This window comes from Mastacembelus armatus, chromosome 17 (genome assembly GCF_900324485.2).
Source record: "Mastacembelus armatus chromosome 17, fMasArm1.2, whole genome shotgun sequence".
Lineage (NCBI taxonomy): Eukaryota > Metazoa > Chordata > Actinopteri > Synbranchiformes > Mastacembelidae > Mastacembelus > Mastacembelus armatus.
In genome coordinates, this window is record NC_046649.1 from 4154708 (window position 1) to 4181905 (window position 27198).

The following is a 27198-nucleotide window of genomic DNA, read 5'->3' on the forward strand; positions in this document are numbered from 1 at the left end:
GGCCGTGTGACGTAGAGCGGCGGCTCTGGCTGTTTATTGTTCCTTTCTCAGCACCGACACACAGAGCAACGGGCTAATAGGCTGTTAGCTATCTTTTCACACGGTTCACGGTCGGTTTAACGAAGGTGTAACGATCGAGACAACTGACTGAACAAACCAGGGGCCATGGCATATGCGTACCTCTTCAAATACATCATCATTGGAGACACGGGTAAGCTGCAAGCAGGTGCCAGCTGGAAATCACATAGAGCTAGCTAGCTAGCTGCGGTGTATTTCCGCAGTGTTGGATAGTCCCATGACGTGGTAAAAGCAGAGACGCAAGAGGTGGGACGACAGTTGCGATTAATACATTTGAATAATTCCTGAAACACCCTAACCATTTCAGAAAATTACACACAGCCACCTTCTCATGGGCTTTTCTTACGCTACTTGGTGAAACAGTTGCTGACACTGGCTTAGAGAAGTTGGGCCTTTTGTCCCTGTGCGGCCAGGGTGGGGGTGTTAGCCGCAGCTAACAAGCCAAGCTAACTGCCTTTAGCAGTTCCACTAAATATCTATCAAACTGCTGACGCGGCTGCAAATCAACGCACCCACTGCATATTGAAGTATGTGACAGATAATGTCCAGTATTAGCAGATGCGTCATCAAATAACACTTCACAGTAGTCCGGCTTCTTGAAAAAAGGAGGCCAGATCGTCCACTAAAACCTCCAATACTGCCTGAAATGGCGTAAGAGCAGATTTTTGTCGCACGAATGAGGCTGCCTGCTGACTTTGTGTGCAGTATTATTGACATGGTTGTTGGGTTAGCTTTACTCTGGGCCAGTATGTGGAGAAGCAGTGGAGCAGTAGTTAATGTGGTCATCTGTTTAGGTGAGGGGCCTGTTCTGTGAGCTTGCAGAGGGGCAGTAGGGTCATCCAAAATGCTGCTGTATTATAATGATGTAGCACTGCTAGTTTGAAAAACAGGCAGGATTATCAGCTGTCACCTGAGGTACAGGGGCACATGTCATCATTTAATGCAGGGAGCCAAATCAAAATCATGGCCTTAATACAGAGGCAGTACCCAAACAGGTTTGCAGTTAAGAGAGCAACAGTCCAAATATTATTGGAGATGTTTTCCTGCAGCATTTTGCCATACACAGTGCCAAAGCCATTAAAGATATTATGGAGAAAGTTGATGGACACTTTGGGAAAATATTCATAATATGTTTAAGTGTTTATTTTAGAAGATCACTGTGGGGGGCTGCATGTTTACTACAGTGTTATTGTGAAACAGGTTCATGTTTTGCCTGCTGTTGCTGTTTATTTCAAGTAGCATGTGGTGAAGAGAGCTTTAGCCAAGGTACAAGCTTGATTACATGTATGATTGAGTCAGAAATACAGTGTATTCTCCCTGCCTCTAAGCAGTGTTTAGTAGTAGTGTCTGTCTTATTACTAAATGAAGTTTCAGTGTCAGAGTTGCTAATTATGTTTAAATATTCCTTAATTATGCAACCTTGGGAAAATAAAATCCCATAAATCAGTACTCTTCTTTGTTGTACTAAAGCACACACCCCTTAAACATTATTTAGTGTTTTTAATGTTGAGAATTTTTAAAAGAGAACAGCACTTGATATCACAGGTCCTGTTATCTTGACTGGGAAAAAAAGAATAGAAGAAAAGATAGACACAAAGCTGTCATGGACATATAACTCTTAATAAGAACAGCTGATAAACTAATATACTGTCATATATATTGCCATGGTATGTTACTCTTGTAGGTGGAAAGTGTTTCTGACCCTGTCAGATATCCTTGGAAGCTAAACAGCCTTACTTTGCTGAGCACAACTGCAGTAGCTCACTTACTTGTTGTTCTCAATGTAAACGTTTTCTTTTGTTAAAATTAGGCATGAGGCAGTAATGGATAGTACTTTATATCAGAGTAATAACGTGGATACTGATATGCTTTCATTACTCTGAATCTGCATAGAAGGGGCAGGTTTTGATATTACTCTACCTAGCCCCAGGCTCTTTAGCTGTGAATCATATTGGATGACGAGGCAGAGATGTAGTTTAAGAATAGATGTCAAAAAAGCAAACACAAGATAAGTTTTTTTTCACAGCAGTATCAGATCGGATTGTCAGTTGTTTTATAGAAGCAACAAAACATCCATGTCTCATCAAATTGGAAAAAAAATATATCTTCTTGAGTTGTTATATTATTAATCTCACTTCCATAACCATATTTTGAAGAGAGGGCACTTGACCAACTTCCACTTTTCTTTTAATAATAGAGCAGCAAGACTGGCAATTACAACAGCTTTGACAATGATGACACACCAAATTGCACAGTTGCTATTTCTGAGGGAGTCGGTTTTATTTTGAAGGATGTTGGGCAATACTGAATCATATGATATCTGTCAACAAAGAGCTAAACTGTTACGATGGTTAAAATGACATGAGAACATAAATACACAGATCATACTAGGCAAGAAGAAAATAGTCTATATGATGTCCTTACATTATGTTTTATGATGTGACTGGGCATGATGCAAGCTGTTTTTGTTGGTTTTGATGATGGATTGTGTTTAGTGAAATTAACTGTTTAAATATTTGCTAAGGGTAATTTAAGCCTGAATAAGCAGTCAGTCAGGTTCTGTTAAACACTGAACTGTTGCGTTAATTTAATGATGTTTAGTCCATGAAATTGTGACTATAATGTGTTGCCTGATCCCACGTTAAATGTATGTATTTGAAGCTATAACCAACAAATCCTTAGTTTTTTGTTAGAACTGATTTTTCATTCTACGCTAATAAAACGTAAATTGATGGTTTTCCCATAAGTTTCCACCCTTACATTATAATATAACCTGTCAGATCCTTATTTTGCACAGTAATGGAGATTCACTGTCTGTTACATTGCTCTCCCAGCTGTTATCTGACCATCACTATCTATGGTTTACAGTAATTTGGCATGTTTCAGTTAGGTGTGTCTTTTTGTACCCTAATGCCACCATGTTGACTCATGATACACCAAAGCAAATAACTATATCCCCATATTACAAATCAATTAGCCTTGCCAAGTAGCCAAGTAAACCTCTGCCCTCCATAGTGCTTTATTACAGAAAATAACTTTTTAAAGACCATGGCCTTATGGCCTTGCATCCAATTACCTTGCGGTAACAGTTTAAGACTTAACCTGCACCATGACAGTTGTCTGTATCAGCTGTCTGAATAATGTGGTATGAAGATGTGCTGATATGATTTTTGTTAGTTAATGGTACTCTGTGTAAAATGTGAAAGATTTAGCAGCATCTAGTTGTCTTAGTGTGCCACTGTTTGGTTTGTCTGTTCTGGGCTACAGTAGAAACATGGCAGATCAACATTGCTGCTGGGAAAGGAGACCTGCTCCCTATGTAGATTTAAAGGCTCATTCTAAGAATAGAAAAATGCATCAGTTGGTATCTTCTGGTGTGTACATACTGATGACAACATATTTATGAATACTATATTCCCGTTTTTTTGTTTGTTTTTTAATAGATCGCTCTAAACGTTACACATTGAACATTTGAAGAATTTAAATTTGAACAAGCTGAAGTGCAGAGAAAAATTCCATTTGATTTATCCTGTTGGTTTAGATGTGTAGGAATCATTACAGCAGCACTTTACTGGTATTGGGTATTTTTTAAATAGTCACAATCATTATTTCCTTGCCAGTTCTTGTACCACTCTACCCTAGAACATGAGATCAGTTAGATATTTTAGTAAGCCCTTTCCTCAAAGAAGTGAGTCTGGGTGACATAACCTAGAAAGTTGTATTCTAACATATTCATTTTAACCTGTTAAACCCTGGGCCATTTTTAAGCTCAGAAAACAGGTAAGACAAAATTAGTAATCATCTCTTTATAATGCAACATTTATTTCTGCAACTCTTTGGCTTGTCTTTCAGTGAGTTTCAGTGGTAGAGAAACAGGATTTGTACTGCTGGATGAAATTGTTATTTTACTTAAAATATGAAGTTTTATGAAATAGTTCACAACTTTTTTTTTTTTTTTTTTTTTTTTTATGTCTTGCACCCTTAGGTTTTTTTGATATGTGTCAATTTAACTGCATTGGTTTTAAAATTGTTTTTAAGCTTTTAGCAGACTTTCTTCCGGTTATGTGGATGCATGGCATGTGTATATTACTACAAACGTCTCATGTCTAGCGTCGTTAAAACAAAGACGCAGCCCTGGTGCCCCCGGTAATACCAACATTTTCTGTAAAATAGAAAGTTACTCAATTAAAACAGACATAGCCCACAGTGAAATTCATTCTTCTGGGCAATATAACATTCCTAGACTGCAAGACTTAGTTGCATGCCGTCCCTCCTCTCTTCTCCCCAAATCATACTTAAAGAATCCAAACATATTTAGGTCACTTTTAAAGAGGTGTAGCGCTGCTACTAAAAGTTAAGATTAATGTAACTATAAAAATATTCACTTTGCTAAAATTAATATTTGTCATTAAAACTGTTGAATAAACAAGACAAAGAACAAACTAGGCTACCAAATTTCACTTGTCTTGGATATTGCTAACATAGTGTTACAGAGGGAAAAAAATGATTGAGTGATTAAATATTGATTCTTAAAAATCCTGTCCTCTCAAAAATTTGGAACACCACCAGTGTGAGAGTCAGTCAGTTCAACAAATATGTAGATATCATGACTGCTCTCGGGAGTGGAAGCCAAAGTTTCACCTGTTGAAAGCAAATGGGCAGAAATGAGCAGTTTTGGAAATCAAATGGACCCTGGACCTCCTTTCAACAATGTGTTACACTATTTATTTTACTTTTTATCAGTTTATATGAGTTGTGCTGTTGATGGATTATTAGGTTTGTTTCCCTGGAAGTGGACTAGCAGTTAACCTACTGCCAGTTGCTAAATGAATTCATCCATCAGTCGTCTAGTCACCTGCTTTGAAATCAGGCATGTTTTGCTTTTTGCTAGTGTAATGAGACTCTGTATTTTTGTTTTTTCTCAGCATTATAAGAACTTCTATATGGTGAGACTGTAGGAAAGGCCATGCACTGTAATGACTTACATATAATTCTTCTGTAGTTATGACTGTAATTGTTGCTACCTTTACTATTTTAAAGCACAGAGGGCTTGGATTGTGTGCTGCTATAGATAGTTTGCTTCTGCTCTGCATCACAGGCGCCATCATGCTGTTACCTCTTGACTAGAAATAGGAATTTGTGCTATGGCAGAGTCATGGTTTGGTAATTGTGTTGTCGTTAATTTAGCTTAGAGGATCAGCACAGTATATAATGAAAACAATTTAGCTTCTATGTGCTATAGGTGCCTGCATGTTCACTGCACACACAAGTATTTGGAGGTGATAGTGACATGACTGTGACATATCTCAATAGCCGCTCTTGTCAGGATCCCACCATCTGCGTCCATCTGTTAACATCATCATCTCCTGCCTAGCAACACCACTGCCTGGCATTGGTAACCCTTGGAAACCATGGAGGAGGAAGACCATGTCCTTTGTGTCACCTCCTTGAATCTCTGTCAGTTTGTCTTTTTGTCCATCTCATTAGCATCCTCTTCTCTTCTCACCATGCCATTGCTCACTAACACCAGGCTTTTTCTCTCACACATGCACACTTTAATGCACTCCCTAAGCCCAACCCTCTGAATGCTCATCTTACTATGAATTAAAGTGTCATGTTAAAATAAACTTGAAAGTTATAAATTTGTCTTTTTACTGTAGGAGAAATGAATAACATCCAAATGTACAAAAGGACAAAGCTGTTTCAGTTTTAGCAATCACCATATACACCCTAAAATAGTCTAAATAGGTGTTTAGTTTAGAATATGGCAGAATACTTTGAGGGTCAGCACTAAACAGTTGTAGTGGTGTTGTTGCTACCCGAAGTGTTAGCTTTTTAGCATTTCTCAGGAAATAACAGCTCACTTTTTTTGATTTGATATCTTATGATAATCTGACCCTGTTGACACACAATTTCTGCATAGATATTTCTGTTTTGCTGTTTTCTGATTCAATTTGCAGACATCGTCATCTGACTTTTCAATCCTATGATGCACTGCAATTATTTTAGCTCAGTTTCTCAGACTAATTATAGCCAAGGTTAGAGAGTTAAAGAATTATATCTTGACACAACATATATCATGTTATGTCATGTGCTGCTCATTTCTGTAATTATGAGCCATCTGAATTTTGTGGATCTGTGGCAGTCTGAAAAATTCAGAAATGAAGTCATGTGTAGAGTAGTGGTAATAATGAGCACTTACCGAAGTGCACTTTAACAAAACCACAGTGGCATCACAGATACAAAAAACCAGCTGATCAGTCAGCGGGCTAGTTAAATGTTAGGTAATGTAAGTTAAATGAACTGGATCACAGTAGTTTGAAGAGGTAGTGTGGAAGCCTCCTGCTGGGGTTGGCTGAACTAGATGATGACTCCAGTTTACCCATATTAAAATTTTATGAGTTATGTGTTTAAAAAAAAAAAAAAAAAAAATCATTGAAGTTACAAAAATTGTTGTTCTACATGTGTCTTATAAATATGTTGGTACGTGGACTGACATGACATTTTGACTGTTTGTGTTTTTATGTACAGCTTAGTAACCATCAGACTACTTCTTATGCTTTGTGTTTGTTTTTCAGGTGTGGGGAAGTCATGTCTATTACTACAGTTCACAGACAAGAGGTTTCAGCCAGTTCACGACCTCACCATCGGTAAGGGCGCATGTCCAATATTAATGCATCACCATGACTGGAAATGTAGATATTTTAATGCAGTGAAACATCAGTATAATTTTATAGTTTTATTTTTTTTTCAAACTGTGTGACTAACTGGGTACAGTAATTTGATTAGATGTTTGGCTTGACTTTGTGATGCCAGCACATCACACCGGCCTACTTTGGGATCCCATGACTAATTGGATAATTTGTTAGCAGCACTGAGGTGGGTAGTTATCAGCCAGTTGAGGAGAGGGAAATGAACAGGAGCAATAGAGACAAAAAAAAATTACATAATGTAAGACAGAATAGGAGCCACTTGTCTTATTGCAGAATTTGTTTCTCACTGTGTGGCTACTTGATACTTCCACAGCAAAGTATTTGTAATGCTCCATACTGATTCTCTTAGAATCTCTCTCAATAACCTTTATTCATAAAACAAAGATTTTAATTTAAACAAGATAAATTTGCCAGCATTAAACAAACAGGAAAAGTGCTGCGACAGGTGATAAGATAAGATTAGATAAGGCACCTTTATTTGTCCCACAATGGGGAAATTGCATTATTGCAACAGCAAAGTACAAATACACAGCAGAGTGCCAGAAGTAGCAAAGATGTAAGATAAATAAGAAACTAAAAATATATATAAAAAAAATACTAAGTGGAATAAGCTACAAAAACTATAAGTGTGTATAAAAGAATATATTCAACTGTTGTCTGCTCATCACATATTACAGCTATCCTACCAGCTTTAGTCAGGGATCCCATCATTGGCAATAAAGTTGCGACAGTTTGTTGTGTGGAAGATATGACGTTGCTTGCTTGGTGGTCCTGTGATTAACAGCAGCTAATATTACCACTCAGTGTTTTTCTTGCTCCTGTTTGGAAACGCATGATTTTGCATGTTTGTCATGTCTGCAAAATAGTTTCGTTTGACCCACCCTGCCTGTAGTGTGGCTTTTATCGTTTTTTTTTGTGTTTTTTTTTTTTTTTCTCCTTTCCAGTTTCATAGAAGCCAAAGTGCTTCTACGCACTAGCTCTCAATGCACAGGGAGCCGGCTGGATTTTGCACTGTTATGTGCATGAATGCCATAGACCAGTGGTCACCAACCTTTTCTCAGCCAAGATCACATTTCATGTCAGACAAAAAGCAAGGATCTACCGTACCTTTTAGAAGTTTAAAAAATAAAATCACATACAGAAGATCAATTGTGGAAGAATGCTTTATCTTTTTACCAGCAAAACATTTTGACCACAAATGTGACAGCTGATGTACAAATATAGAATACAGTATCTAAAATGTACATACAAATATTAATCACTGCAGCTTCTATTGGCTTCCAACAAACCTGAAGCACCATGTCCAGAAAGAATGACATACCAAATTATTATATAAAAGACCAGTTAATCTGTAAAATAGAAAGTGCAGTTTTCAGAAACCATGGGTGCATAAAGCTGAACACAATTGCTTAAAAAATATGAAGGCATACTGACAGCATGAAAGGGGCTATATTTGAAAATATTTTAAATGGAAGCAGTCAACAATGAAAATCATGGCTCTGAAAAATCCCACTGTCCTTGAATGCATCATCATCAAAACAAAAAAAAAAAACCACAAACGTGAAGGCATGCACTACTGACAGCAGGCAAAACCAGGCTCTCTTTCTTCTGGTAAAATTCGGCAGATTGTACGTGGCATAGTGCTGAAAATTTGATTGGCACACCATTGAACCAATCAGTTAAATGGGATATTTGTCTTGTGACTCTAATGTGTTGCCTGATCCCACAAACATATTTGCAACAGTGCTCTGATTGGTGAAACATAGTAAATCATTTTTTACCCTTAAAGATCGACTTTGAATGATGTAAAGATCAACAGTAATAATTATTTTTGAAATACACACACATTACTTTGTCCATGTACGGTTTTGCTAAGCAGTATTTGATCAGTTTCCACTTCCTGCCAGCTGATTGCACATTATCCCACTTGGGACCCCCATTATAGGACTTTGTCAGGTGTATAATTAGATAATGCTTTATTATTCCAGCGGATGTAACAACAATTTCTCCTATTCTTTTGGTGTGCTTGTGTCTAGGTGTGGAGTTTGGAGCAAGGATGATCACTATAGATGGCAAACAGATCAAACTGCAGATCTGGGATACGGTAATACATCTATTGTACATAAGTATATATTTATATGTGTATATCAATGCCTAAGCACATTTATATCTCTGTAAAATAGACCTGAAAATGAAATGAAAGAAATGTGGCAATAAAATACAATTTTTTTGTGCTTCTGTTATACACATGTAGTTAAAAGTAATATGAAATAATTATTTAAAGTCGTGTTGCCAAAAAGCTCAGATCTAATTTTACCTCAGGGACACTCAATTACCCTTGGCATTCTGTCTTGGAAAATTTGTCCCAATTTTGTGGATTTCTTTGTTTGTTTCCTTTTCTCTCTTCATGTAGTCACAGGACTCTCCCCCCACCCTTGCATGTCTACTGTCCTGTACATGCAGTTAACAGGTTGACCAGCAGATGGAGCCAGAGCTTCATTAAAATGCTCCATGAGAGTTTCAGTGAGAGGAAAAGGTCCAAAACAGTTATCAGTCTGGATTGTTAAACTAGATTCAACTACTGCAGGTTTTCCGTCTGACCAGCAGGCTTTACCTTATCAAATTTTAGATGAATTTCAACCAGCAGGGACGAGAGAATTACTTGCTTACTAGGCTCCACTATACACCAATATACAATGGTTACAGAAGCTAGTTGATTCACTGTGTAGACTGTAGACGGCACATGACATATGAATGCATGTGTGTGTGTTTGTGCACACAAGTATGTAGGCCAGATGGCAGACAGACACAGCGTTCCCTCCCTTTCACCCTTATTTATCATTTATTCACTAATAGCATTACTAGCTGGTTGGCTGCCCCCTGAATGACTGTTCCATTGACCAACAGACTGGGTTTCTGGGTGACAAATGGGTAGCCTGGTCCTCTGTCTTGCTGAATGATTCACGCACTGACTGTGTTCCTGCCTGCCTGTCTAAGTGGCTTGCTGACTGTCTGGTTTTTTAAATGGCGTTAGAGCAGTGTAGGGCTGCAGCTGCTGGGATAGAGTGTCGTTTTCTCGTCTGGCCAGGATGAAACACAGGCACATTGTTACTGTACATTTGGATGGAGACAGAAGAGGAATAGACATGGTGGTGGTGGTGGTGGGGGGGTTACTAAGAACATTAGATGGTGAAACGAGTGATGTGATGAGGGTAGACCCAGGGATTCTGAGAGAAAAGATGAAAAGATGAATGATGCAAGAAAGGTGACGTTAAACAGTGACAGGGTAATAATGGAAGGAAGAGTCAACTTTGAGGGTGACCTGGTCAGCTGGCTATATAACTACAGTTAATGTGACCACCTTGTCATTTTCATAAATAGGGAAACTGGGAGGTTAGACACATTAGAGGAAAAAAAAGTGTCAGATAGATGGAGAAAGAGAGAACTCAATTTTATCCAATTACCGGATCTGCTGTAGTCTGTCCTCTTCTCAGCTGACGGAAAACCTGGAGTTGGACTGTGCTAGAGAATCATGACTGGTACAGAACATGGCATAGACAAGATTACATGTTGAGATCTCCTACAGAGCCAGGAATTGTGAAAGAATGTGCTATAGATCTGAAACATCAGGCCTGTTCAGCCAGAGTTGAGACTGCACAGGATCAGGGCTGTTACAAGACGAAAGGACCAGTAGTTGTTCGTGGTCATTTTAATTATTCAGATTTCAATTATTGTTTATTAATATATGTATGTTTCTGCAGGCTGGTCAGGAATCATTCCGGTCCATCACCAGGTCTTACTACAGAGGAGCTGCAGGAGCACTGCTAGTCTATGACATCACAAGGTAAGGCAGCCAATCACATAGACCTGTACACACTGTAGCCAAGCTGTCACCTCAGGAACATTGTTAAGTTGAATGCTATAAAAAGACTGACTAAAGTTCTGGGTAAAGCTGAAAACCTAAGCTCTACCCCCATATTAGGATCAAATATTTGGGCTAAAGTGGTGGCCTGACCCCTGACAGACTGACAATGTCACCCTGAAGCCACATCACAGCAATGCTTATTAAAAAACAGCTGGAAACAAAATCACCAAGAGGCTGAAGCCTTATAAGACTGTATATTGACAAGAACCTGGTGATCCTACACATATCATAATACAGGCGTTACCATTTAATATATTGCGATACTTAAAGTGAGGTGATGTATTAGATTCTTTTTTATTAAATCTAATTCAGTAAAACTCTCAGTATAAAGAACAAAATTATGCATAAAATCCAAGTGAATCCCAAATTTACATTTGCATCCAACATAACACTACCTTTTGTGAAATTTGAACACAAACATTTGCCTTTAGTGTTTGCATGATTCTTTAGGTAAAAAAAGTTTCATTTTTAAAGAAGTTAATAAAAAATCCATACCAACTCCATCCCAGTTATGACACTGCTGTGTAGTGGTCATGGGTTCAAACACAGCACAAAATGAACCTACACTACCCGTCAAAGATTTGGACATACTTTACCAATGAATTGAATGAGAAAGTGTGTTCACACTTTTTACTGGTACTGTATGTCTGCCACAAATCTTTGTATGTTAACTGATAAATAAAGAACCAGAAACAATACAGTCACTGTACAGGACTTAATATTACAATAATCTATTATATCAATATTTTCCTACACCCCTATCAACTCCAAATACTTTACTGTCTCTCTTTAACCCGACTACAGCATCCATTTAACACCATGGTCCAAAGCAAAATATATTGATGATTACGAATCAGTTTCACATGAATTTATGGTCCACTAATGTTGATTAATAACAGTTCCCATGACCTTGTGACCTTTTGTCTGGCATGGAATTTGGCCATTATGTTAAAGAGATTTCGCTCAACTGGCTTTTTTTATGTAAAAAAACAGGGCCTGATGTTGACAAACTTTCAATGTTCATCAATATTCTTCAATAGAAGAAACCTGGGGTGGTAGCTATGACCTGATCTACAAATGCAGTCAGCTGTCTAGCTGGTATGGAGTTCATTTTTAATATTGTTGGGCTCAGTGGACATTAAAAGATCCAGGAGCCACCACAGGAATCTAAGACATTGTGCCTTGAGTTTGATGGAAGTAAATAAGAACCAGAAGAAGCTGGAGCTGGCATGAAATAACACTGTGCTGTGACAAAATTTATATTATTAGTAGTTTATAAGTTTCACTCCTAAGTATGTTATTTTCTTATGTACAACCATTGGGTATGTTTTTACATCCCTGCACAAGTTACACCTGTTCTCCATTAGTTGTCATCCTATGGTTTGAAGTTTAAAGTTTATGGATTACATAAAAAATGACATTTCTCCCTGGATTGAATATGGCATCTTTTGATGCATGTTGTTCCCAATCTCTCTCCTCTTATTTTCTGTCATTGCTTAACTATTATAAAATATAAAGCAAAAAAAAAAAATCTTGATTGATCACCAATTGCCTATATTCACATTGCTTATATTTGGCTGCATTAAAAACCAAGCTTGAAGAATTTGCTCCTGAGCCAAAATGTATGTGTAACGCAAGTTATGAGTGGTATATTGTTCATGTTTGCCCAGAAAGGCTAGATCAGTTGTAGATTGTCTAAATAACTGTAAAACAGTAAGAGAGATCAACAAGCAATTGAGGATAAGTTTAAGTTTTAGCATATTTTCAAACTTATTCTTCATTTGCACTAGTCCAAATCAGTCAGTTTAAAAATTTAAAAGCTTAGTCCATTTTCCTCATTGGTTCTGTTCCTTTTTTGCACAGAAAAGTAACCAAGCAAATCAAAAGGAATCATCAGAAGTAATAGGAGAAATGTTCTCTCTGCTTAATGGTGAAATGAATCTTGGATTTGAATGAGAATCCAGACACAAAAATGTGTTTTATGCTAGTGAATACTCCTATGAAAGAAGTTTGCTATGTAACAAGGAAAAACGGCATAATTGGCATGTGCTCGTAACTGGTAATTGCCAATAAGATGCCCACCCTGACTCTGAATGTTGAGTCAGATGAAGAGAGGCGTATTCAAATATTAGCCCTATTGGTCTGCACTATTAAAAGCGTCTAATTTATCAGTGTGCTCCAGTCTTTTCCACTTAGGTTGCCAAATTAATTTTGTGAAAATGTCTTGAAAATATAGAACTGCCGCACACTTTGCAAAGATATGCAGTCTAATGTTACGGTTGACTGAACAAAACAAGAGAGTGAATAGTGAGCATGTACTTCAGCTTGTTAATTGGAAGTCAGAGTACTCCATGAAGTTGGTGCGGAGGTCTGATCATGTTTCCACCACAAACAAACTATGCCTGCTTGTTTGGGGCCAAACCAAGATCACATCCAGTAAAGGGTCTTTGTACAGTTGTTTTGGTCTGCACTCAAGTTTAATTGATGTGTGCACCACGAACTCTACTAAGGAGGAAAACAAACCAGAGTTAGGTTTACCAGACTGAACAAACCTGTATAAAAACACTATTAGACTATGGGAGTCAGGACATTTCAGCCAGTCTTCACTATCTGACATGCCTTCAAAGGTCTTTTTGGTTTTAGGGTAAAAATTAGCATTAGGCTGTTTGTGTTTGTTTTAACAGAAGGGATACCTTCAACCACTTGACAACCTGGTTAGAGGATGCTCGCCAGCATTCCAACTCCAACATGGTCATCATGCTCATTGGAAACAAGAGGTAAGATCCTTTTGGCTGCGAGATACATTACAGTCATAGTTACACTCTGCTTTATATAGGATTAAACCATTACCAGTGTGTGGCAGCTGTCAGTGCAGTGTAAGGTGGTTTGTTTAACATTTCGCTTGAATGCTTTTCTGCTTGGGCCTGAGCTTCACACTGTAGCTATTGCTTAAAGAAATAAAATAGCTCGACACTAATTTATGTGAAATTTAAATGAGGAACTCAGCTTTGCAACAAACCTACACTGGTTATTCACAGCACTTGACTCACTCTTTACCCGAGGATCTGCAAAACAATAATATGTGAGATAAAGTTATGACAAATCAGAGAGTTACAGACACTAAAACAGATTCTATCTGTACCATATTTATATCCAATACTAACAGGCTGACTCTGACACCTAACTGACCTGGTTAAAACTGGTAATTTAGTCAATTGAAATTCATTTACATGGAGCTGTTATCCAGCTAACAGCAGAAGCCAGAGGTCCATAAAAAAGGTTTTTAGTCAGATCAACAAAGTCTGAGTCATGTTTGCCTCATGTTATAAGTCACCATGATAGAAGCTCAATTCCCCCTTTAATACATTCATCAGTAATATATATTGTAGAACTTCAGAGATCCTGACTTTAATCAAACATCACTGCTTTTGCTATACACCCATTCCTAAGGATGAATGTACTACCTTGTGCTATGTTTGTACTTTTTGTTATGTCATTGCATTAATGTGTGTGTTTCCATGTTTTTAGTGACCTAGAGTCAAGGAGAGAGGTGAAGAAAGAAGAAGGTGAAGCATTTGCCAGAGAACATGGCCTCATATTCATGGAGACTTCAGCCAAGACTGCCTCTAATGTGGAGGAGGTAGTTATACATGCACACACACACACGCATATGGAGATTTATCACTGTACACAATAACTGATAATTATCCGATAGATTACTCAATGTTTTTTTAGTATCTGTTAATTAACTGACAGCTTATCTAAACCTGAGTTACTGAAATACTAAAGATGCCATCTATCAGATATACAGCATACAAACTATTCAGACCCCTTCCTTTTTGCAGGCCTTGTGTTGTACATTTTATTTTAAGTGGATAAAATGTCAATTTTTCCCCATCAACTAATTGATTAATGAAAACATTTTTTAAACTTTATTGAAGATTAAAACATGAAATCTCTTTTAGTTCAGTATTTTGTAGATGACCCTTTGGGGTCTCAAGGAAGATTGCATTTGTCCATTGGCATTTGTGTACAAATACACAAATTCCTTGCTACTATACAGTAAACACCATACACTGTAGGCTATACAATACTATACAGTAAAAACCAGAGTCACATACGAGACAACAGATGATCATAAATGTAAACATAAAGCAGAAAGTGCTATGTAGAGTAGAGAGAGTTAGGGGGGGAGATAACTAAATGCATTAATGCAACGGATCTGTGATAGAAGCTGTTTTTGAATCTCGTTGTGAGATCTTTTACCAAACAGCAGGGGGTGAACATGTTATTACCTGGGTGTGAAGGGTCTCTAATGATCCTCTGGGTGCTGTGTGCCCTGTAAATATCCTCCACACTGAGGAGTTGGGCGCTGGTGATCCTCTCTGCTGTTTTTATGATGCACTACAGAGACTTCCGTTTTTGAGTACCACACTGCAACATAGTAGGTGATGACAGACTCAATGGCTGACCAGGAGAAGTTCATCAACAGCTGAAGTGGGAGTCATGCTTTCTTCAGCAACCTTAGGAAGTGAAGCCTTTGGATTCCTCTTTTTTTTTTAACCACCGCTGAGGTGTTGATGTTCCATGTCACATCCTGGCTCATATAAACTCTATATGACCTCTACTCTTTCAACATTAATGCGTCAACATTAATGGGGTGATGGTCAGAGCGTTTTAGCCTTATGACATCCAGGATGATCTCTTTCATCTCTGTTACATTGAGTATCATGTTGTTGTCTCGGTGCAAGCTTTCCAAGTTCTTGACCTCTGCTGACTCGTTGTCAGTTATTCTACCTGCAGTGAGGGTGTCATCTGCAAACTTGATGATGGTATTTGTCTCCGAGGAGGGTCTGCAAACATATTGTAGAGGGAAAAAAGCAGGGGACTCAGCACACAGCCCTGCAGTACTCCCATGTTCAGTATGAACAGATTGTAGGGAGGGATGGTATCGAAAGCAGTAATCAATAAATAGCTGTAATCAATAAATAGCATCCGCACATTTGTGTCCCGTTAATCTGTGTGTTAAAGCAATATGCAGAGTCAGTGGCACAGTGTTCTCAGTTGACCTGTTTGCTCTATAGGCGAACTATTGTTGATCCTAGGAGGATGAAACGTTGCTCTTGCTGTCTGCCAAGATGAGTTGCTTGAAACTCCTTATCACTGCTATCATCAGGTCTACTACCACCTGTTTTGATACTGTGATGATTAAAACTTACTTGAGTTGAACTTCATGCATTCAGAGTTTAACAAGCTCCAAGCGGGCTGTCATCCGCCTTTTCTCAAAGTGGCATCTGTCTCCATACTCTTCCATACTACTGAGATCATGTTCCCAGCAGTTCCCATTTCTACAGAGAAACTCTATAGATCAATTAGTGGCTGGTGTGTTCCTAGTCACCTCAACTACCCAGACTCTCCTGGACCAGTTACTAAGTTGGCTGGATGGTCAAGTCTGAATTCTGATAGTTCCAAACTTCTATTTCACAATTATTGACAGCTGTTTCACTAAAGCTTTATATGTGGTTTTATACTTTTGTCCTCTCTTGCACGTCAACACTAAAGCCAACTGCTCTTTACTCACATGTAGATCTTAGTTTTTAGTTATTACCCTTATTAGTCCCACAATGGGGAAATTCCATTACCACCCAAAGTGCACACAGACAGCAGTGAACACACACCCGGAGCAGTGGGCAGCCAGTGCTGTGGCGCCCAGGGAGCAGTTGGGGGTCTTTGTTGGGGTATCTTGTAAGAAAGACCACACCAGAATGCCTCACACACTATCTACTGTTAGAATGCAGTACATGTATACAGTGGGTACGGAAAGTATTCAGACCCCTTTAAATTTTTCACTCTTTGTGTCATTGCAGCCATTTGCCAAAATCAAAAAAGTTCATTTTATTTCTCATTAATGTACACTCAGCACCCCATCTTGACAGAAAAAAAACAGAAATGTAGAAATGTTTGCAAATTTATTAAAAAAGAAAAACCACACAATTTCTGTACCCACTGTATGTACACTATGGACACTAACTATTGTGATCAAACCATGTCATAAATGTGCAGCACAAGCAAATCACATCCCTGCTCTGTTCCACCATGACAGTTTTGAAAGCAGCAACATAAATGTCTGGTTGTACTTCTGACACGTGTTAGCTTTAAATTACTCCAGTACAGTAAACCTTTGGATATGTTGTGGTGTTTATATTCACCAAGCCCTTTGGAGGCTGTGATGGTGTTTTGTCATCAGCTAATTGTTGAAGAGGTTTATGGATACTGGCTGCATATTAACAACATGATTTCTCTGTTTCAGTCACCCCCATTCAGCTCTGACATTATGAGATGAGCAGCTGCAGCAGTAGTGACTGTGAATTCTAATGGCTCTAGTGATCTAATGATATTTCTTCTTGTGCCACCATTAGGTCAAAATTTCAATGTGTCCATGTGTAATAATTAGGAAACTTTACCATGCTAACAGTCTAAAATAAGAAAGTGAACATGTATGACTTTATCCCTGCGAAACATAACCTGTTTAGTAGTGTTATTTATTCCTTTTAATTATGTTAGCATGCCAACATTAGCCCTGAATTCAAAGCACTGCTATACAGCCTCAGACAGTAGCCTCACTGTAAACTCACAAACACCTGCCTTTTTTTAACCAAAGTCTCACATCATGGCTGCCTTAAAAATTCTTATGATTTAAATTTCTAATCTTTATAGGTTTTCATGGTAATGGATCCCCTTTTTGGTGCTATTTTACTACAACTGACATATTTAATGTATTACATCCATTAATTACCTCTCTATGTAGTACTTGATAATGGTTTTGGTGTTCCCAAACTGGATTTAGTAACACAGAGATTCACAAGGAAATGTTAAAGAAAAACAAATTTTATGCAGAATTTTGTGAGCAGAGCAGAATTATTATGACAGTTTGGTTGTGGACACAAAATGATATTGCGTCTTTTTTATGGAGTGTGAGTTGAGTCAGCACTATCAGATCCGTAGCAAACGAATGAATCAGTCTAATTGAAGTTATTTTTCAGTAATAGCATCTGTCCATTTTATCTATCTGGGTCCAGGTCATATAAATTATTTTACTATAAGCATGTTTTGTTTCACTGAGTAGATTGTCCCATTTAGAGCAGACCTCCTGTTAACTTGGCCTTTTACCTGTAGATTCACGACGTTCCGTGCTGGAGCCTAACGTTGCCAGCTTCACATTAGCATCATGAACCACAGTTAGCACAGTGAGCACACTGCTGTGTGTCTCACAGAGACACACCCCTGGTGTTGTGTGTAATGAATGCGTGGCGTTGTCCTCCGGGACCCGTTTCTCACTTAGCCAGTCACATAAATAATTCCATCCTACAAAGCACTGTGTGTGTGGCGTGTGCATACATGTATCACTATCTTTGTGAGGACCAGTTTGAGTTTTACATGGCGAGAGTAAGACCGTTTTGACTTTCTGGCATGTCTTCAAAGGCCCAATGTCCAATACTGAGGGTTAGGGTTAAGACTGGGCTTTAGGATTAGAGGGTTAGAATCACATTTAAGTGAAGGTAAGGGTTGGGGGGTAGTCATTTAGTTGTGATGGTTGAGGTTAGGGTAATTGGCTAGGGAATGCATTATATCGATTGCTGTCACAAAGTGTGTACACGTGTGTGCCCGTGCGCGCGCGTGTGTGTGTGTGTGTGTGTGTGTGTGTGTGTGTCACAAGCACAGGCACATTGATTTTTTTTTTTTTTTTTCTCCTTCTTTAACCCCTCACTTGCTTGGCCTGTATCATGCATACACACTACCATTGTTGAGTAGAGCTCTCTCTGGGGTTAGGATGAGGGGAGGTGTGTGTGTGTGTGTGTGTGTGTGTGTGTGTGTGTGTGTGTGTGTGTGTGTGTGTGTGTGTGTGTGTGTGTGTGTGTGTGTGTGTGTGTGTGTGGTATGATTAATTTGTCTCATTAGTGTCCTCAGAATCCTCCTGATACTGCTCCTCTCTCTCCTCGCTCCATCCCTCCTCATCCTTTGACATCCATCATTTGCTCTTTACCTCCCTCCCTCCCTCTCATCCTCTTTTAGCACCCCTCCTCCAACATGTCTTCCTTCCCTTTCTCCTCCATGTCTTCTTCCTTCACCCCCACCACCACCAGTTCCTTCCTCACTCCTTCCCCTCCCTCTTCTTTATCATCTCCCTTTCTCTCTCCAGCAGTATATCAACCAGTTATAGTTCATACATATTCATAACCTCCATCCCGTCTTCCCTCGGCGACATTCAGCAGCCAATCAGTGTGCTGGGTTTGTTGTCAGGGTCTGTGGGTGGACATTGGGTCCTCAGAGAGAAAGTCCTATAAGCATTTTCTTGTCATCTCATCTCCTCATGCTTTCTTCTTTCCTTACATGCTTCCTTCCTTAAGATCCACACCTATCATTTTGTTAATGTCCTCTATTCCATTTTTTTTTTTTTTTTAGTGGTGCTCTTCTTTAGTGCCGTCTTTCCTTTCTTGCTGCCCTTCTCTTCCAGTCCTAAATGTTCCCTTCTCCTGGTCACCTCTTGTTTTTCCTTCCCTTAAATATTTTCTCTCATCTATCCTTCTCCACGTATTCTGTTTACCTTTTATCTGTCTATACAACCTGCACATGTCTGAACTTATTTCATTTAACTTAAACACAAGAGAAGGGGGATGACAAGGAATAAGTGATGCAGTGTTGAAGGAAGGAAAGAGGACAGGAATGAACAAGAAAGAGTGCACTAGAAGGAACCCCTGGGCTCTTCACTCTATTTTCAACAAGGTGTCAGATAGTTCAAGATATATTTTCAGTTCAAAACGAGTCCACTTAACTAGCACACTTTTTGTGGCCTGGCGGGGTTGTGTGTCACAGTGATTGGGATGTGCTAATTCATTGTTCATTTGTGTTTTCCAGTTTACAGCCTTCATACGCAGACAGATGCATCGATAACACCGTCATAGGCCTCTTGCTCTGGGAGTTTAATTGCACTTTAATCTAACATCTTTCATCCTCTGTAAGCTGTATGTATTTTCTGTAGTGTGGACAATATGTGGTGGGATATCATTGTCTTGTAGACATTTTCCTGGTTCTCCCACCTTCTGTCTTTTGCAGATAAAAAGTTGGTTAATGTTAGATTTAGGTTTGGCTTAGAGTATAAGCTGGAGCATGGTTAGGGTTGGAGGCTAAACACTGTCAGTGATGCCTTAATCTCAAAGACATAAAAATTGGCAATGTGACAGCTCACCAGAAGGGAACCCAAAAAATCTCCATTACCCCCGTGGTTTGTCTGGAGGATAGGTCATACATGTCACAATGACAATGATATTGTTGAGGAAGAGAAACCCAGTGTTTAAATGGGCGAACAGTTAGAGGAGTTAACTTTTGCAAAAATAGGAATGGTTTTATTTGACAGACATTTCAACACCCAACAGCTGCTTAATGAGTGAAGAGTAAAAACATGTCTCAATTTCAGTCTTGTCTACATACATATACACATGTGGACCAAATTGTTGATACCCTTCCATTAAAGAAAGAAAGTATTTTGTCCACGTGTGTATATGTTTTAGCTGCTGCTCAATAAACATTTGTAACACAGGGCTCCATGTTATAGCACGCCACATTATATTTACATTTCTGTTTTGTGAGAATAAAACAAGATACAGCATGTTAAGGCTGACTGTTACCCCTTGTTTCCAATCTATGCTAAAGCAGGTTAACCACATCCTGTGTTGAATAAAGCATGCAGGCATTTTTCCTAGTATATAGTGTTTTTGTAATCATCAGAGGCAGTCTGTTGTTTCTGTATATTTAAATATGCATTAAATTGTGCCCCCTATTTATTTTTTTGTCATACTTAACTTGCTTTTTTGGTCTTCTGTTGTATATAGCATGTTAAGAGTTGGTGTGAATCATAGACATCACATATGCTGATATTGATAAATTCAGACGTAGATTTGTTTCATGCCTTCAGTGTTTAATTATTATTTGTCTACAGGCTGTGGTTTCCATTAGCATAACTTGTGAATTTGTTTTACACCCCTAATGATCTGTGACTTCTTTGTGACAACATTTCATAAAGTCTCATTCATAGGACTGAATGTACAAATATGGATTGAATTGAATCACCTTTTCACTCTCTTTCTCACTTCCTGTCTTTATCTCAGGCTTTCATCAACACAGCTAAGGAGATCTATGAAAAGATCCAAGAGGGAGTGTTTGATATCAACAATGAGGTGAGACACAGTTCCCTCTCTCTTTCCCAAACCTGTCCTTTCTTGCTCTTTTTTCAGGCTGTCTTCACCTCTCTTCTAGTGTTAGTTCTTCTTTTCTAGTTCTTCTTCTCTGGTTTTCCCACAGTGTGTGTACAGTTGGACACATTCCAACTCTCCCCAGTAAAGAGGGGGATAAACCTTCCTCTCTTCTTCCTAAGGCTCTGTTTTTCTATCACTCTCTCTCTTGCTCGTCTTGGCAACCTGCCAGCACATAAATTCCACACATCCCACAAGGTCTCACTGATTCTGTAAGAAAACAAACACCCAGTCAGCCACATCCAGCCGATCCAGTCAGTCAGTAACTTGGCTATTCAATCAACCAGATGGTTATCTTATTGAAACAGCCATCCAGGTATGAAAGGCAAGACACCCAGCCTGTCAGCAAGTATTAGTAGTAATTGCACTACTTCATGTTGAACTTGCAACATGAGAATCTTTTCTCTGTTATCATATTTTGGTAAGAAATAACAAAACTTTGCACCAGCTAACAGCTGGGATGCAAAGATGGATTCCAGTTTCCACAAGTGAACACACAGAAATTAGTGATTTGTTTGTAGCTCACATATGGCAGCTGTTAAGGTAAGCTGTATTTTAGGTGCGCAGATGCTTTCCTGAAAGCCCAGTTTTCCTCAGTGAAGCACACAGGTTTGTCTTCAGTGATCTCAACATCAGACCTTATTAATCAATGAACATACCTGCCATGTGGGCAATGACTGAGAGTCAGTCTAGAGTCAAGTTAGTCTACTTTCCAGTCATCTGAAGGTTATCCTTCTAACCAGTGACCTAACCCGTTAGGAACAAAAAAATAATTTCTTTGGCCATGTAACCTTGTGACATAAATTGTCATGGTCTGTACACAGCAGCCAATAAACACAGACAGACTATGTAGTTTATAGACTGACTTGTCTGTGTGTTTCAGAGTATATCCTTCAGGTGCAGGCACTGTGCTTTTTAGCCAGCCAGCAAGTGCATCTGTGAAGTCAGACAGGACTGGAGTTAGCCAGAGTGTTTTTGTTATTAGTAACAGTAAGACGGAGTGAAGGCAGGCCGGCCCTCCAGCCAAACCACATCAGCTGACTGGCTGGGAGAGAGAGAGGGAAGCCCCACCAAAAATGTTGGCAGCCACTATGAGAAAAGACTCTCGCACACATGCTCGCACACACACATAGCCTTAGCTCAATAAATGTGATTTAAAGGCGTACAGTGTTTCCCAGAGGCACTACTGCTACTGAGTGTAGGAGGGGGACTTACACGGGGAGATAAATATATACAGAGGGAGAGGGTGAGCCAGACTGAGAGTGTGCTACAGCCACAGAGAGAGATAGACATGATGAAACACAGAGGGAAAATGAGCACTACAGCAAACACGAGAGGAAGCGATCCAGTTGAAGGGATGAGCAAGGGAGAGATGAAAGAGTTGTGCCTCTGCCACCCACCCACCTGCCTCTCTCTTTCTTTTCTTTTATGTCCTTTTCTTTTTTCTCCTCATGTCCTTGAGTGCTACAGGTGTTTTCTATGCCTTTGTGCAGTACAACAACACCTGTTGCTTCCTCTATGTGATCTAATAGGAGCCCCTGCAGGAACTGTGTGGCGTTAATCCCACTACGAAAGCAATGACACTCATTTTTTTGTTTGTTTTGTTTTGTTTTGTTTTTACTCATTGATTGAGTTTTGTGGAGTTTGAAGAATCTGGAATAAAAATCAGACTGCATGAAATAACAATGGAAAGTATTGCAGGAAAAGGACAAAATCACAAAGGCATTATTCATTACCCTATTTTTTTAAACAATATGAAAAAATATTGTTTCTATCCATGGCTGTATTAACCAGATAGAATTGCCCCAGAGCAAACAATTTCTTTTGGGACCCACTGAACCCCCAGCTGTTCCCCTGCTGTCCTCTGTGCATTGTGCTTACCCTGTCACCTCTAAATTCCCCTTAGGTACAGACCCCAAAGGACTGTACATGACAGCTTCATTTTACGAGCAGAAATCAGAACCCATGGTCTGTCTATGTTTGAATGAGCATCTAGTTACAGTAGGGTGCCGGCACAGCAAGATTAATGAGCTTGTCTTTGAGGAGGATGCAGTGCTAGAAGCTGAAGTGACTATTTGAGCTGTTTTCCAATATGAGAACTTACTCACATAACCTGGTCCTGAACCTGTAAGGGCTAAGTTCTTGGTTTCCACTGTGAAACCAGAACTAACCTTATATTTATGCACTGCACTTGTGGGTCAGTCAATAAGAGGAAAATGGCACTAATATAGATATTATTTTAAATTTACTGTGCATGTGATGACATTTAAGTGTCCATTTTGAATTCATAAAACAGCCCTAACCACTGGTTGGGAGGAGTAAAAGGTTGACAGAATAGAAAAGAAACTGCAAACAATAAATTCACTACTAGAAGAAGAGAAAGTAGTTGTGAAACAACTGGGGATAAAATCAATGCGGTTTTTTTTTTTTTTTCTCCTCTTGAGAAAAATCTATTAGTGCTGCAGTTAACAGTGCTTGGCCTTGTTGCATTATTAGCAAACAGGTTTTGCATTCCTTCCCTCCAACAGTACACTGTGCCAAAATGTAGGTTCAAGGATTCACTCTCAACAAAGGGCAAGAACAGTGTAGACAAGGGGGCTACACCTTAAGACTTTGGTTTTATAATGGAAAATATCTTCTTGTTTAGCTAGGTATTAAGATACCTGATGACATGCTAGCTAAGAGGGTACTCCGGTACATGCCGCAGCCAGCCGCAGTAGGCCATGAGGCCAGTTGCTTTCAGACTGCTACTTAGTCTTGGTTTTTTCAAGAAATTCTGGTGCCATGGACTACATGCCTCACCTTACTGCCAGCCATGTCTCTTTCATGGAGCAGTTTATACTCCAGCATGTTTTTCATGATTCATTCCCCACCTCTGTTACTATGATGTACTATTTGTCTAGATATTTGCAGATTTGCATATCTGTGTGAAAGGTATTTGTGGATTTAATGTAGTGAATCCACTAATTGCAGTGATTTGATTGAAAATAAATGGAAATGAATTTAGCTCAGAGGACACAAATGTGTGTCTGACCAGGCCACAATATTCCCTCTGCCCAGCTTTGCTGCATGTTAATTATTTTGTGGTAATTTAATTAAGTCCAACTTTATGTAGTAATATTGACCATGTGGGCACAATGTCATCTCAAATAATGAAGGTCTTAAATGAGGTTTTTGGACCACAATGATTAAAATCTATTCAGAACTTGTTTTGCGGCACTTTAAGGAAGTCCACAAAATAACTGGCTTTTCGAAACAAATGACTTTCTTCCTGAATGGTAATTCTGAAGAAAATTGTAGCAGACACTTCCACAGACATTTCCTTTGTTCATGTGTCTTTCTCAACACAGGCTAACGGTATTAAGATTGGACCCCAGCACCCTACCACCAACTCCACACTGTCCGGTAGCCAGGGAGGCCAACAGCCTGGAGGAGGCTGCTGCTGAAGCCCCAAAACACATCTCCTTCAACGCCAACCCTTTCTCCTTTTCCCTGCCCTCTCCGACCCTTCCTTGCGTTTCTACAGAACTGTCCAGGATCACTAACAGTTTGTTAACCTCTCTTTCCCTCTATAGCTCAATTTTTCATCCATACACCCTCCCCCTCTGTGTCTCTTTCTCTCTTTCAGCCATGTCTTTCTTAAGTCTCTTGATGATAAGGGTCTAGGGGCTGTGTTGTCATAAATCAGCCTACTTCCTACAGTCTTAGAGGGACAGAGTCAGCTTCATCTGCAGATATACCCACCAAATTCACGAGTTTTGCAGTTTGCCATTTTTTTGGTTCGATAAACAGGTTTTAATCTTTTTATTTAGTAATCTTAGTACATGAGGATGTTGATATTTCAGTACCTCAGAATCATAAAAAATGATATTTTTGCTAAGTGAGTTGACTTTGTCCTGATTCAGACAAGATTGTGGGTAGAGATTAAACTGACTGTATGGAATAAACCATGCATTGTGTTGTGTCTGTACACACATCTGTACATGTTTTTAAAGAAAATGACGCAGCATGTTGATAGCAGAACGCGTCTCTACATGTTGAGTCAGTTTTCATGCTGTGCCTGGGTGTAGAGGGATGTAATAGGTGTTCCACTATGTTGGTTTGTAAGGTGTAGGAGGCATTGAAGTCACTCTGTATTTTCTGTCCATAAAACAACGTGCAAATTATGTTGTTCCGTGCTTCCTTTCCCTTTTTTAGTAATGTTCTTTTGCTCTCTCTGTCTTTATGTCCTATTTGTTGACTTGCAGATGATTTGTATTTAATGAACACTACAAAACTGGCTGTAGCTTAAAAAGTGTTTTAAATTGTCTGGCTGGGGACAGAATAAAAGACCAAACTGCTGAGTGTGAAAATGGATCCTTTTCAGGAATGGAAGCTAAAGAAATGTTAAGGGATGTCGAGAGCAGTGGCTTGCATTATGTAGTTAAAAGCTTAAAGTAACATAAAAAATATAAATTGAGTTTTTTTTTGTTTTGTTTTTTTGAGATTGAGATTTTTTTTTTTTTTACTTTTTTTGTGTTAACTGTATTTATGCTTCTGTGGCTGTGTAGGGTGAAGCTTGACATGTTTTTTTTTTTTTTTTTTCTTTTGGTATAGTTTTTTCTTTACCAGGGCCTGGAAAATGGACAGTTTTGGACCTCTAAATAGAATTTTAGCCTTTTTAACAGAGAAAAGTCAAAAGTGAAAAGAAAACAGTAGTAAAAAGTATAAGTCATAACTGTGCAGAGGGATTGAAAGTCCCTGGTGGAGAACAGACTCAAACTGAAAATGTCATGGCTTCTGCCCTTTTAAGCAAGCTAAGACCATGAGTTACCTGCAGATTTATTATGTATACCATTTAGAGCTTGAATGATGATTGCTGCGATTTTATGCTTCAAAGCCCCTGATGTAATCAGCACCATTTTATTGTTACGATCATATTTTACTACTTCAGTTATGTATCTGTCATCCCCCCCTCTAATCCATCCTTCTTCTCTCACTTTCAGACTGTATAGTAATATTAGCTCTGTACCCATTGTTAATGCCAAATAATTGCTTACCTGTGTTTGGTCAAAAAAAAGAAAAATAGGGAAATCAGTTAAACCCTTATAATCTGACCTGAAATAAGCTGTCTGCCTTAATTCCACCACCCCAGGAGATTTAGACAGCTGACTCTTATCTGCAGATAGGCATTTTACCACTAATTAGCTAGTGCTTGAGCTATATAAATTCATAGAAACAGGCCTAGTTTGAATTTTGTGTCTGATTTGGGGTATTTGAGATAAATACAAACCCACGTATTAACATTATTTTCTTCCCTTCCCATCTATGTACACACACACCCAGCCTGCAAACAGTATGCATGCATACATAGATGATGCATACATATATTTCTCTCTATCTAACCAAGTTGTTTTCTCTTCAGGCTAACTGTACACCTGTAGGGAGTTTCTGGATTTCAGAGCAGTGAGAGTGACTGTTTTCCTCAACAGTGTGTTCTTTTCTTTTTTTATTTCTAGATATATTCAGACAGTTATTAATCTTATTTTGATGATAATATTCTTTGTAAAGCAACATGTTGTTTGTGTGTGTGTGTGTGTGTGTGTGTGTGTGCGTGTGCATGGACCCAGAGGGATTACAGGGGGAGGATCAAGCCAAACCTGACACACCTATTGATCTATCTATGGATTGATCTATCCATCTATTGATCTGTCTATTTTACCCATGTGGCCCTCCTCTGTTGCTCTTTCCTCCTCTTCCTGCCTCTCCTCCTCCCCCTCAATGTTATTTGCTGTGTTTGTTCTTTGGAAAAAACAAAACATAAAAAAAGGAAAAAATGAAAATGCTATCATAATAAACTATAATAAAACATTCTAAACTCTAAACATGTCATTTTGATGGTTATGTGGAGATGGAAAAATACACTTTGAAAAAACAATAGCTGTATTTGTCTTTTCTTTTTGTTTTTTTCAACACCTGGCCTGTCCCATGCTGCTGACTTTTCAGTGTATGAATCAGTCAATCATGATGGGTCATTGTGCTCTTTTACTCCGATTTATCCAATAAACTGAGCGGGGAGGGACTGGGGTGCTTTCGGATCTGTGTCGTTTGACCTTCAGCGTCATGGAGACTGTACTCCCTGATGAAGGTCAGCCAGACTGAGAGTGCTTATTGCATGAATCATTTTTTAGTC

The 27198-nt window shown here is 38.9% G+C and overlaps 1 protein-coding gene across 1 annotated transcript; it reads left to right on the forward strand.

Moving 5' to 3' along the window:
- Positions 1-25369, forward strand: rab2a (RAB2A, member RAS oncogene family). Its single transcript, XM_026313462.2, has 8 exons — positions 1-211; positions 6657-6728; positions 8828-8895; positions 10553-10635; positions 13401-13493; positions 14245-14356; positions 20883-20951; positions 24377-25369. The coding sequence occupies exons 1-8, from the start codon at positions 166-168 to the stop codon at positions 24470-24472; spliced, it is 639 nt and encodes a 212-aa protein (XP_026169247.1). The 5' UTR covers positions 1-165; the 3' UTR covers positions 24473-25369.
- The last annotated feature ends 1829 nt before the right edge of the window (positions 25370-27198 follow it).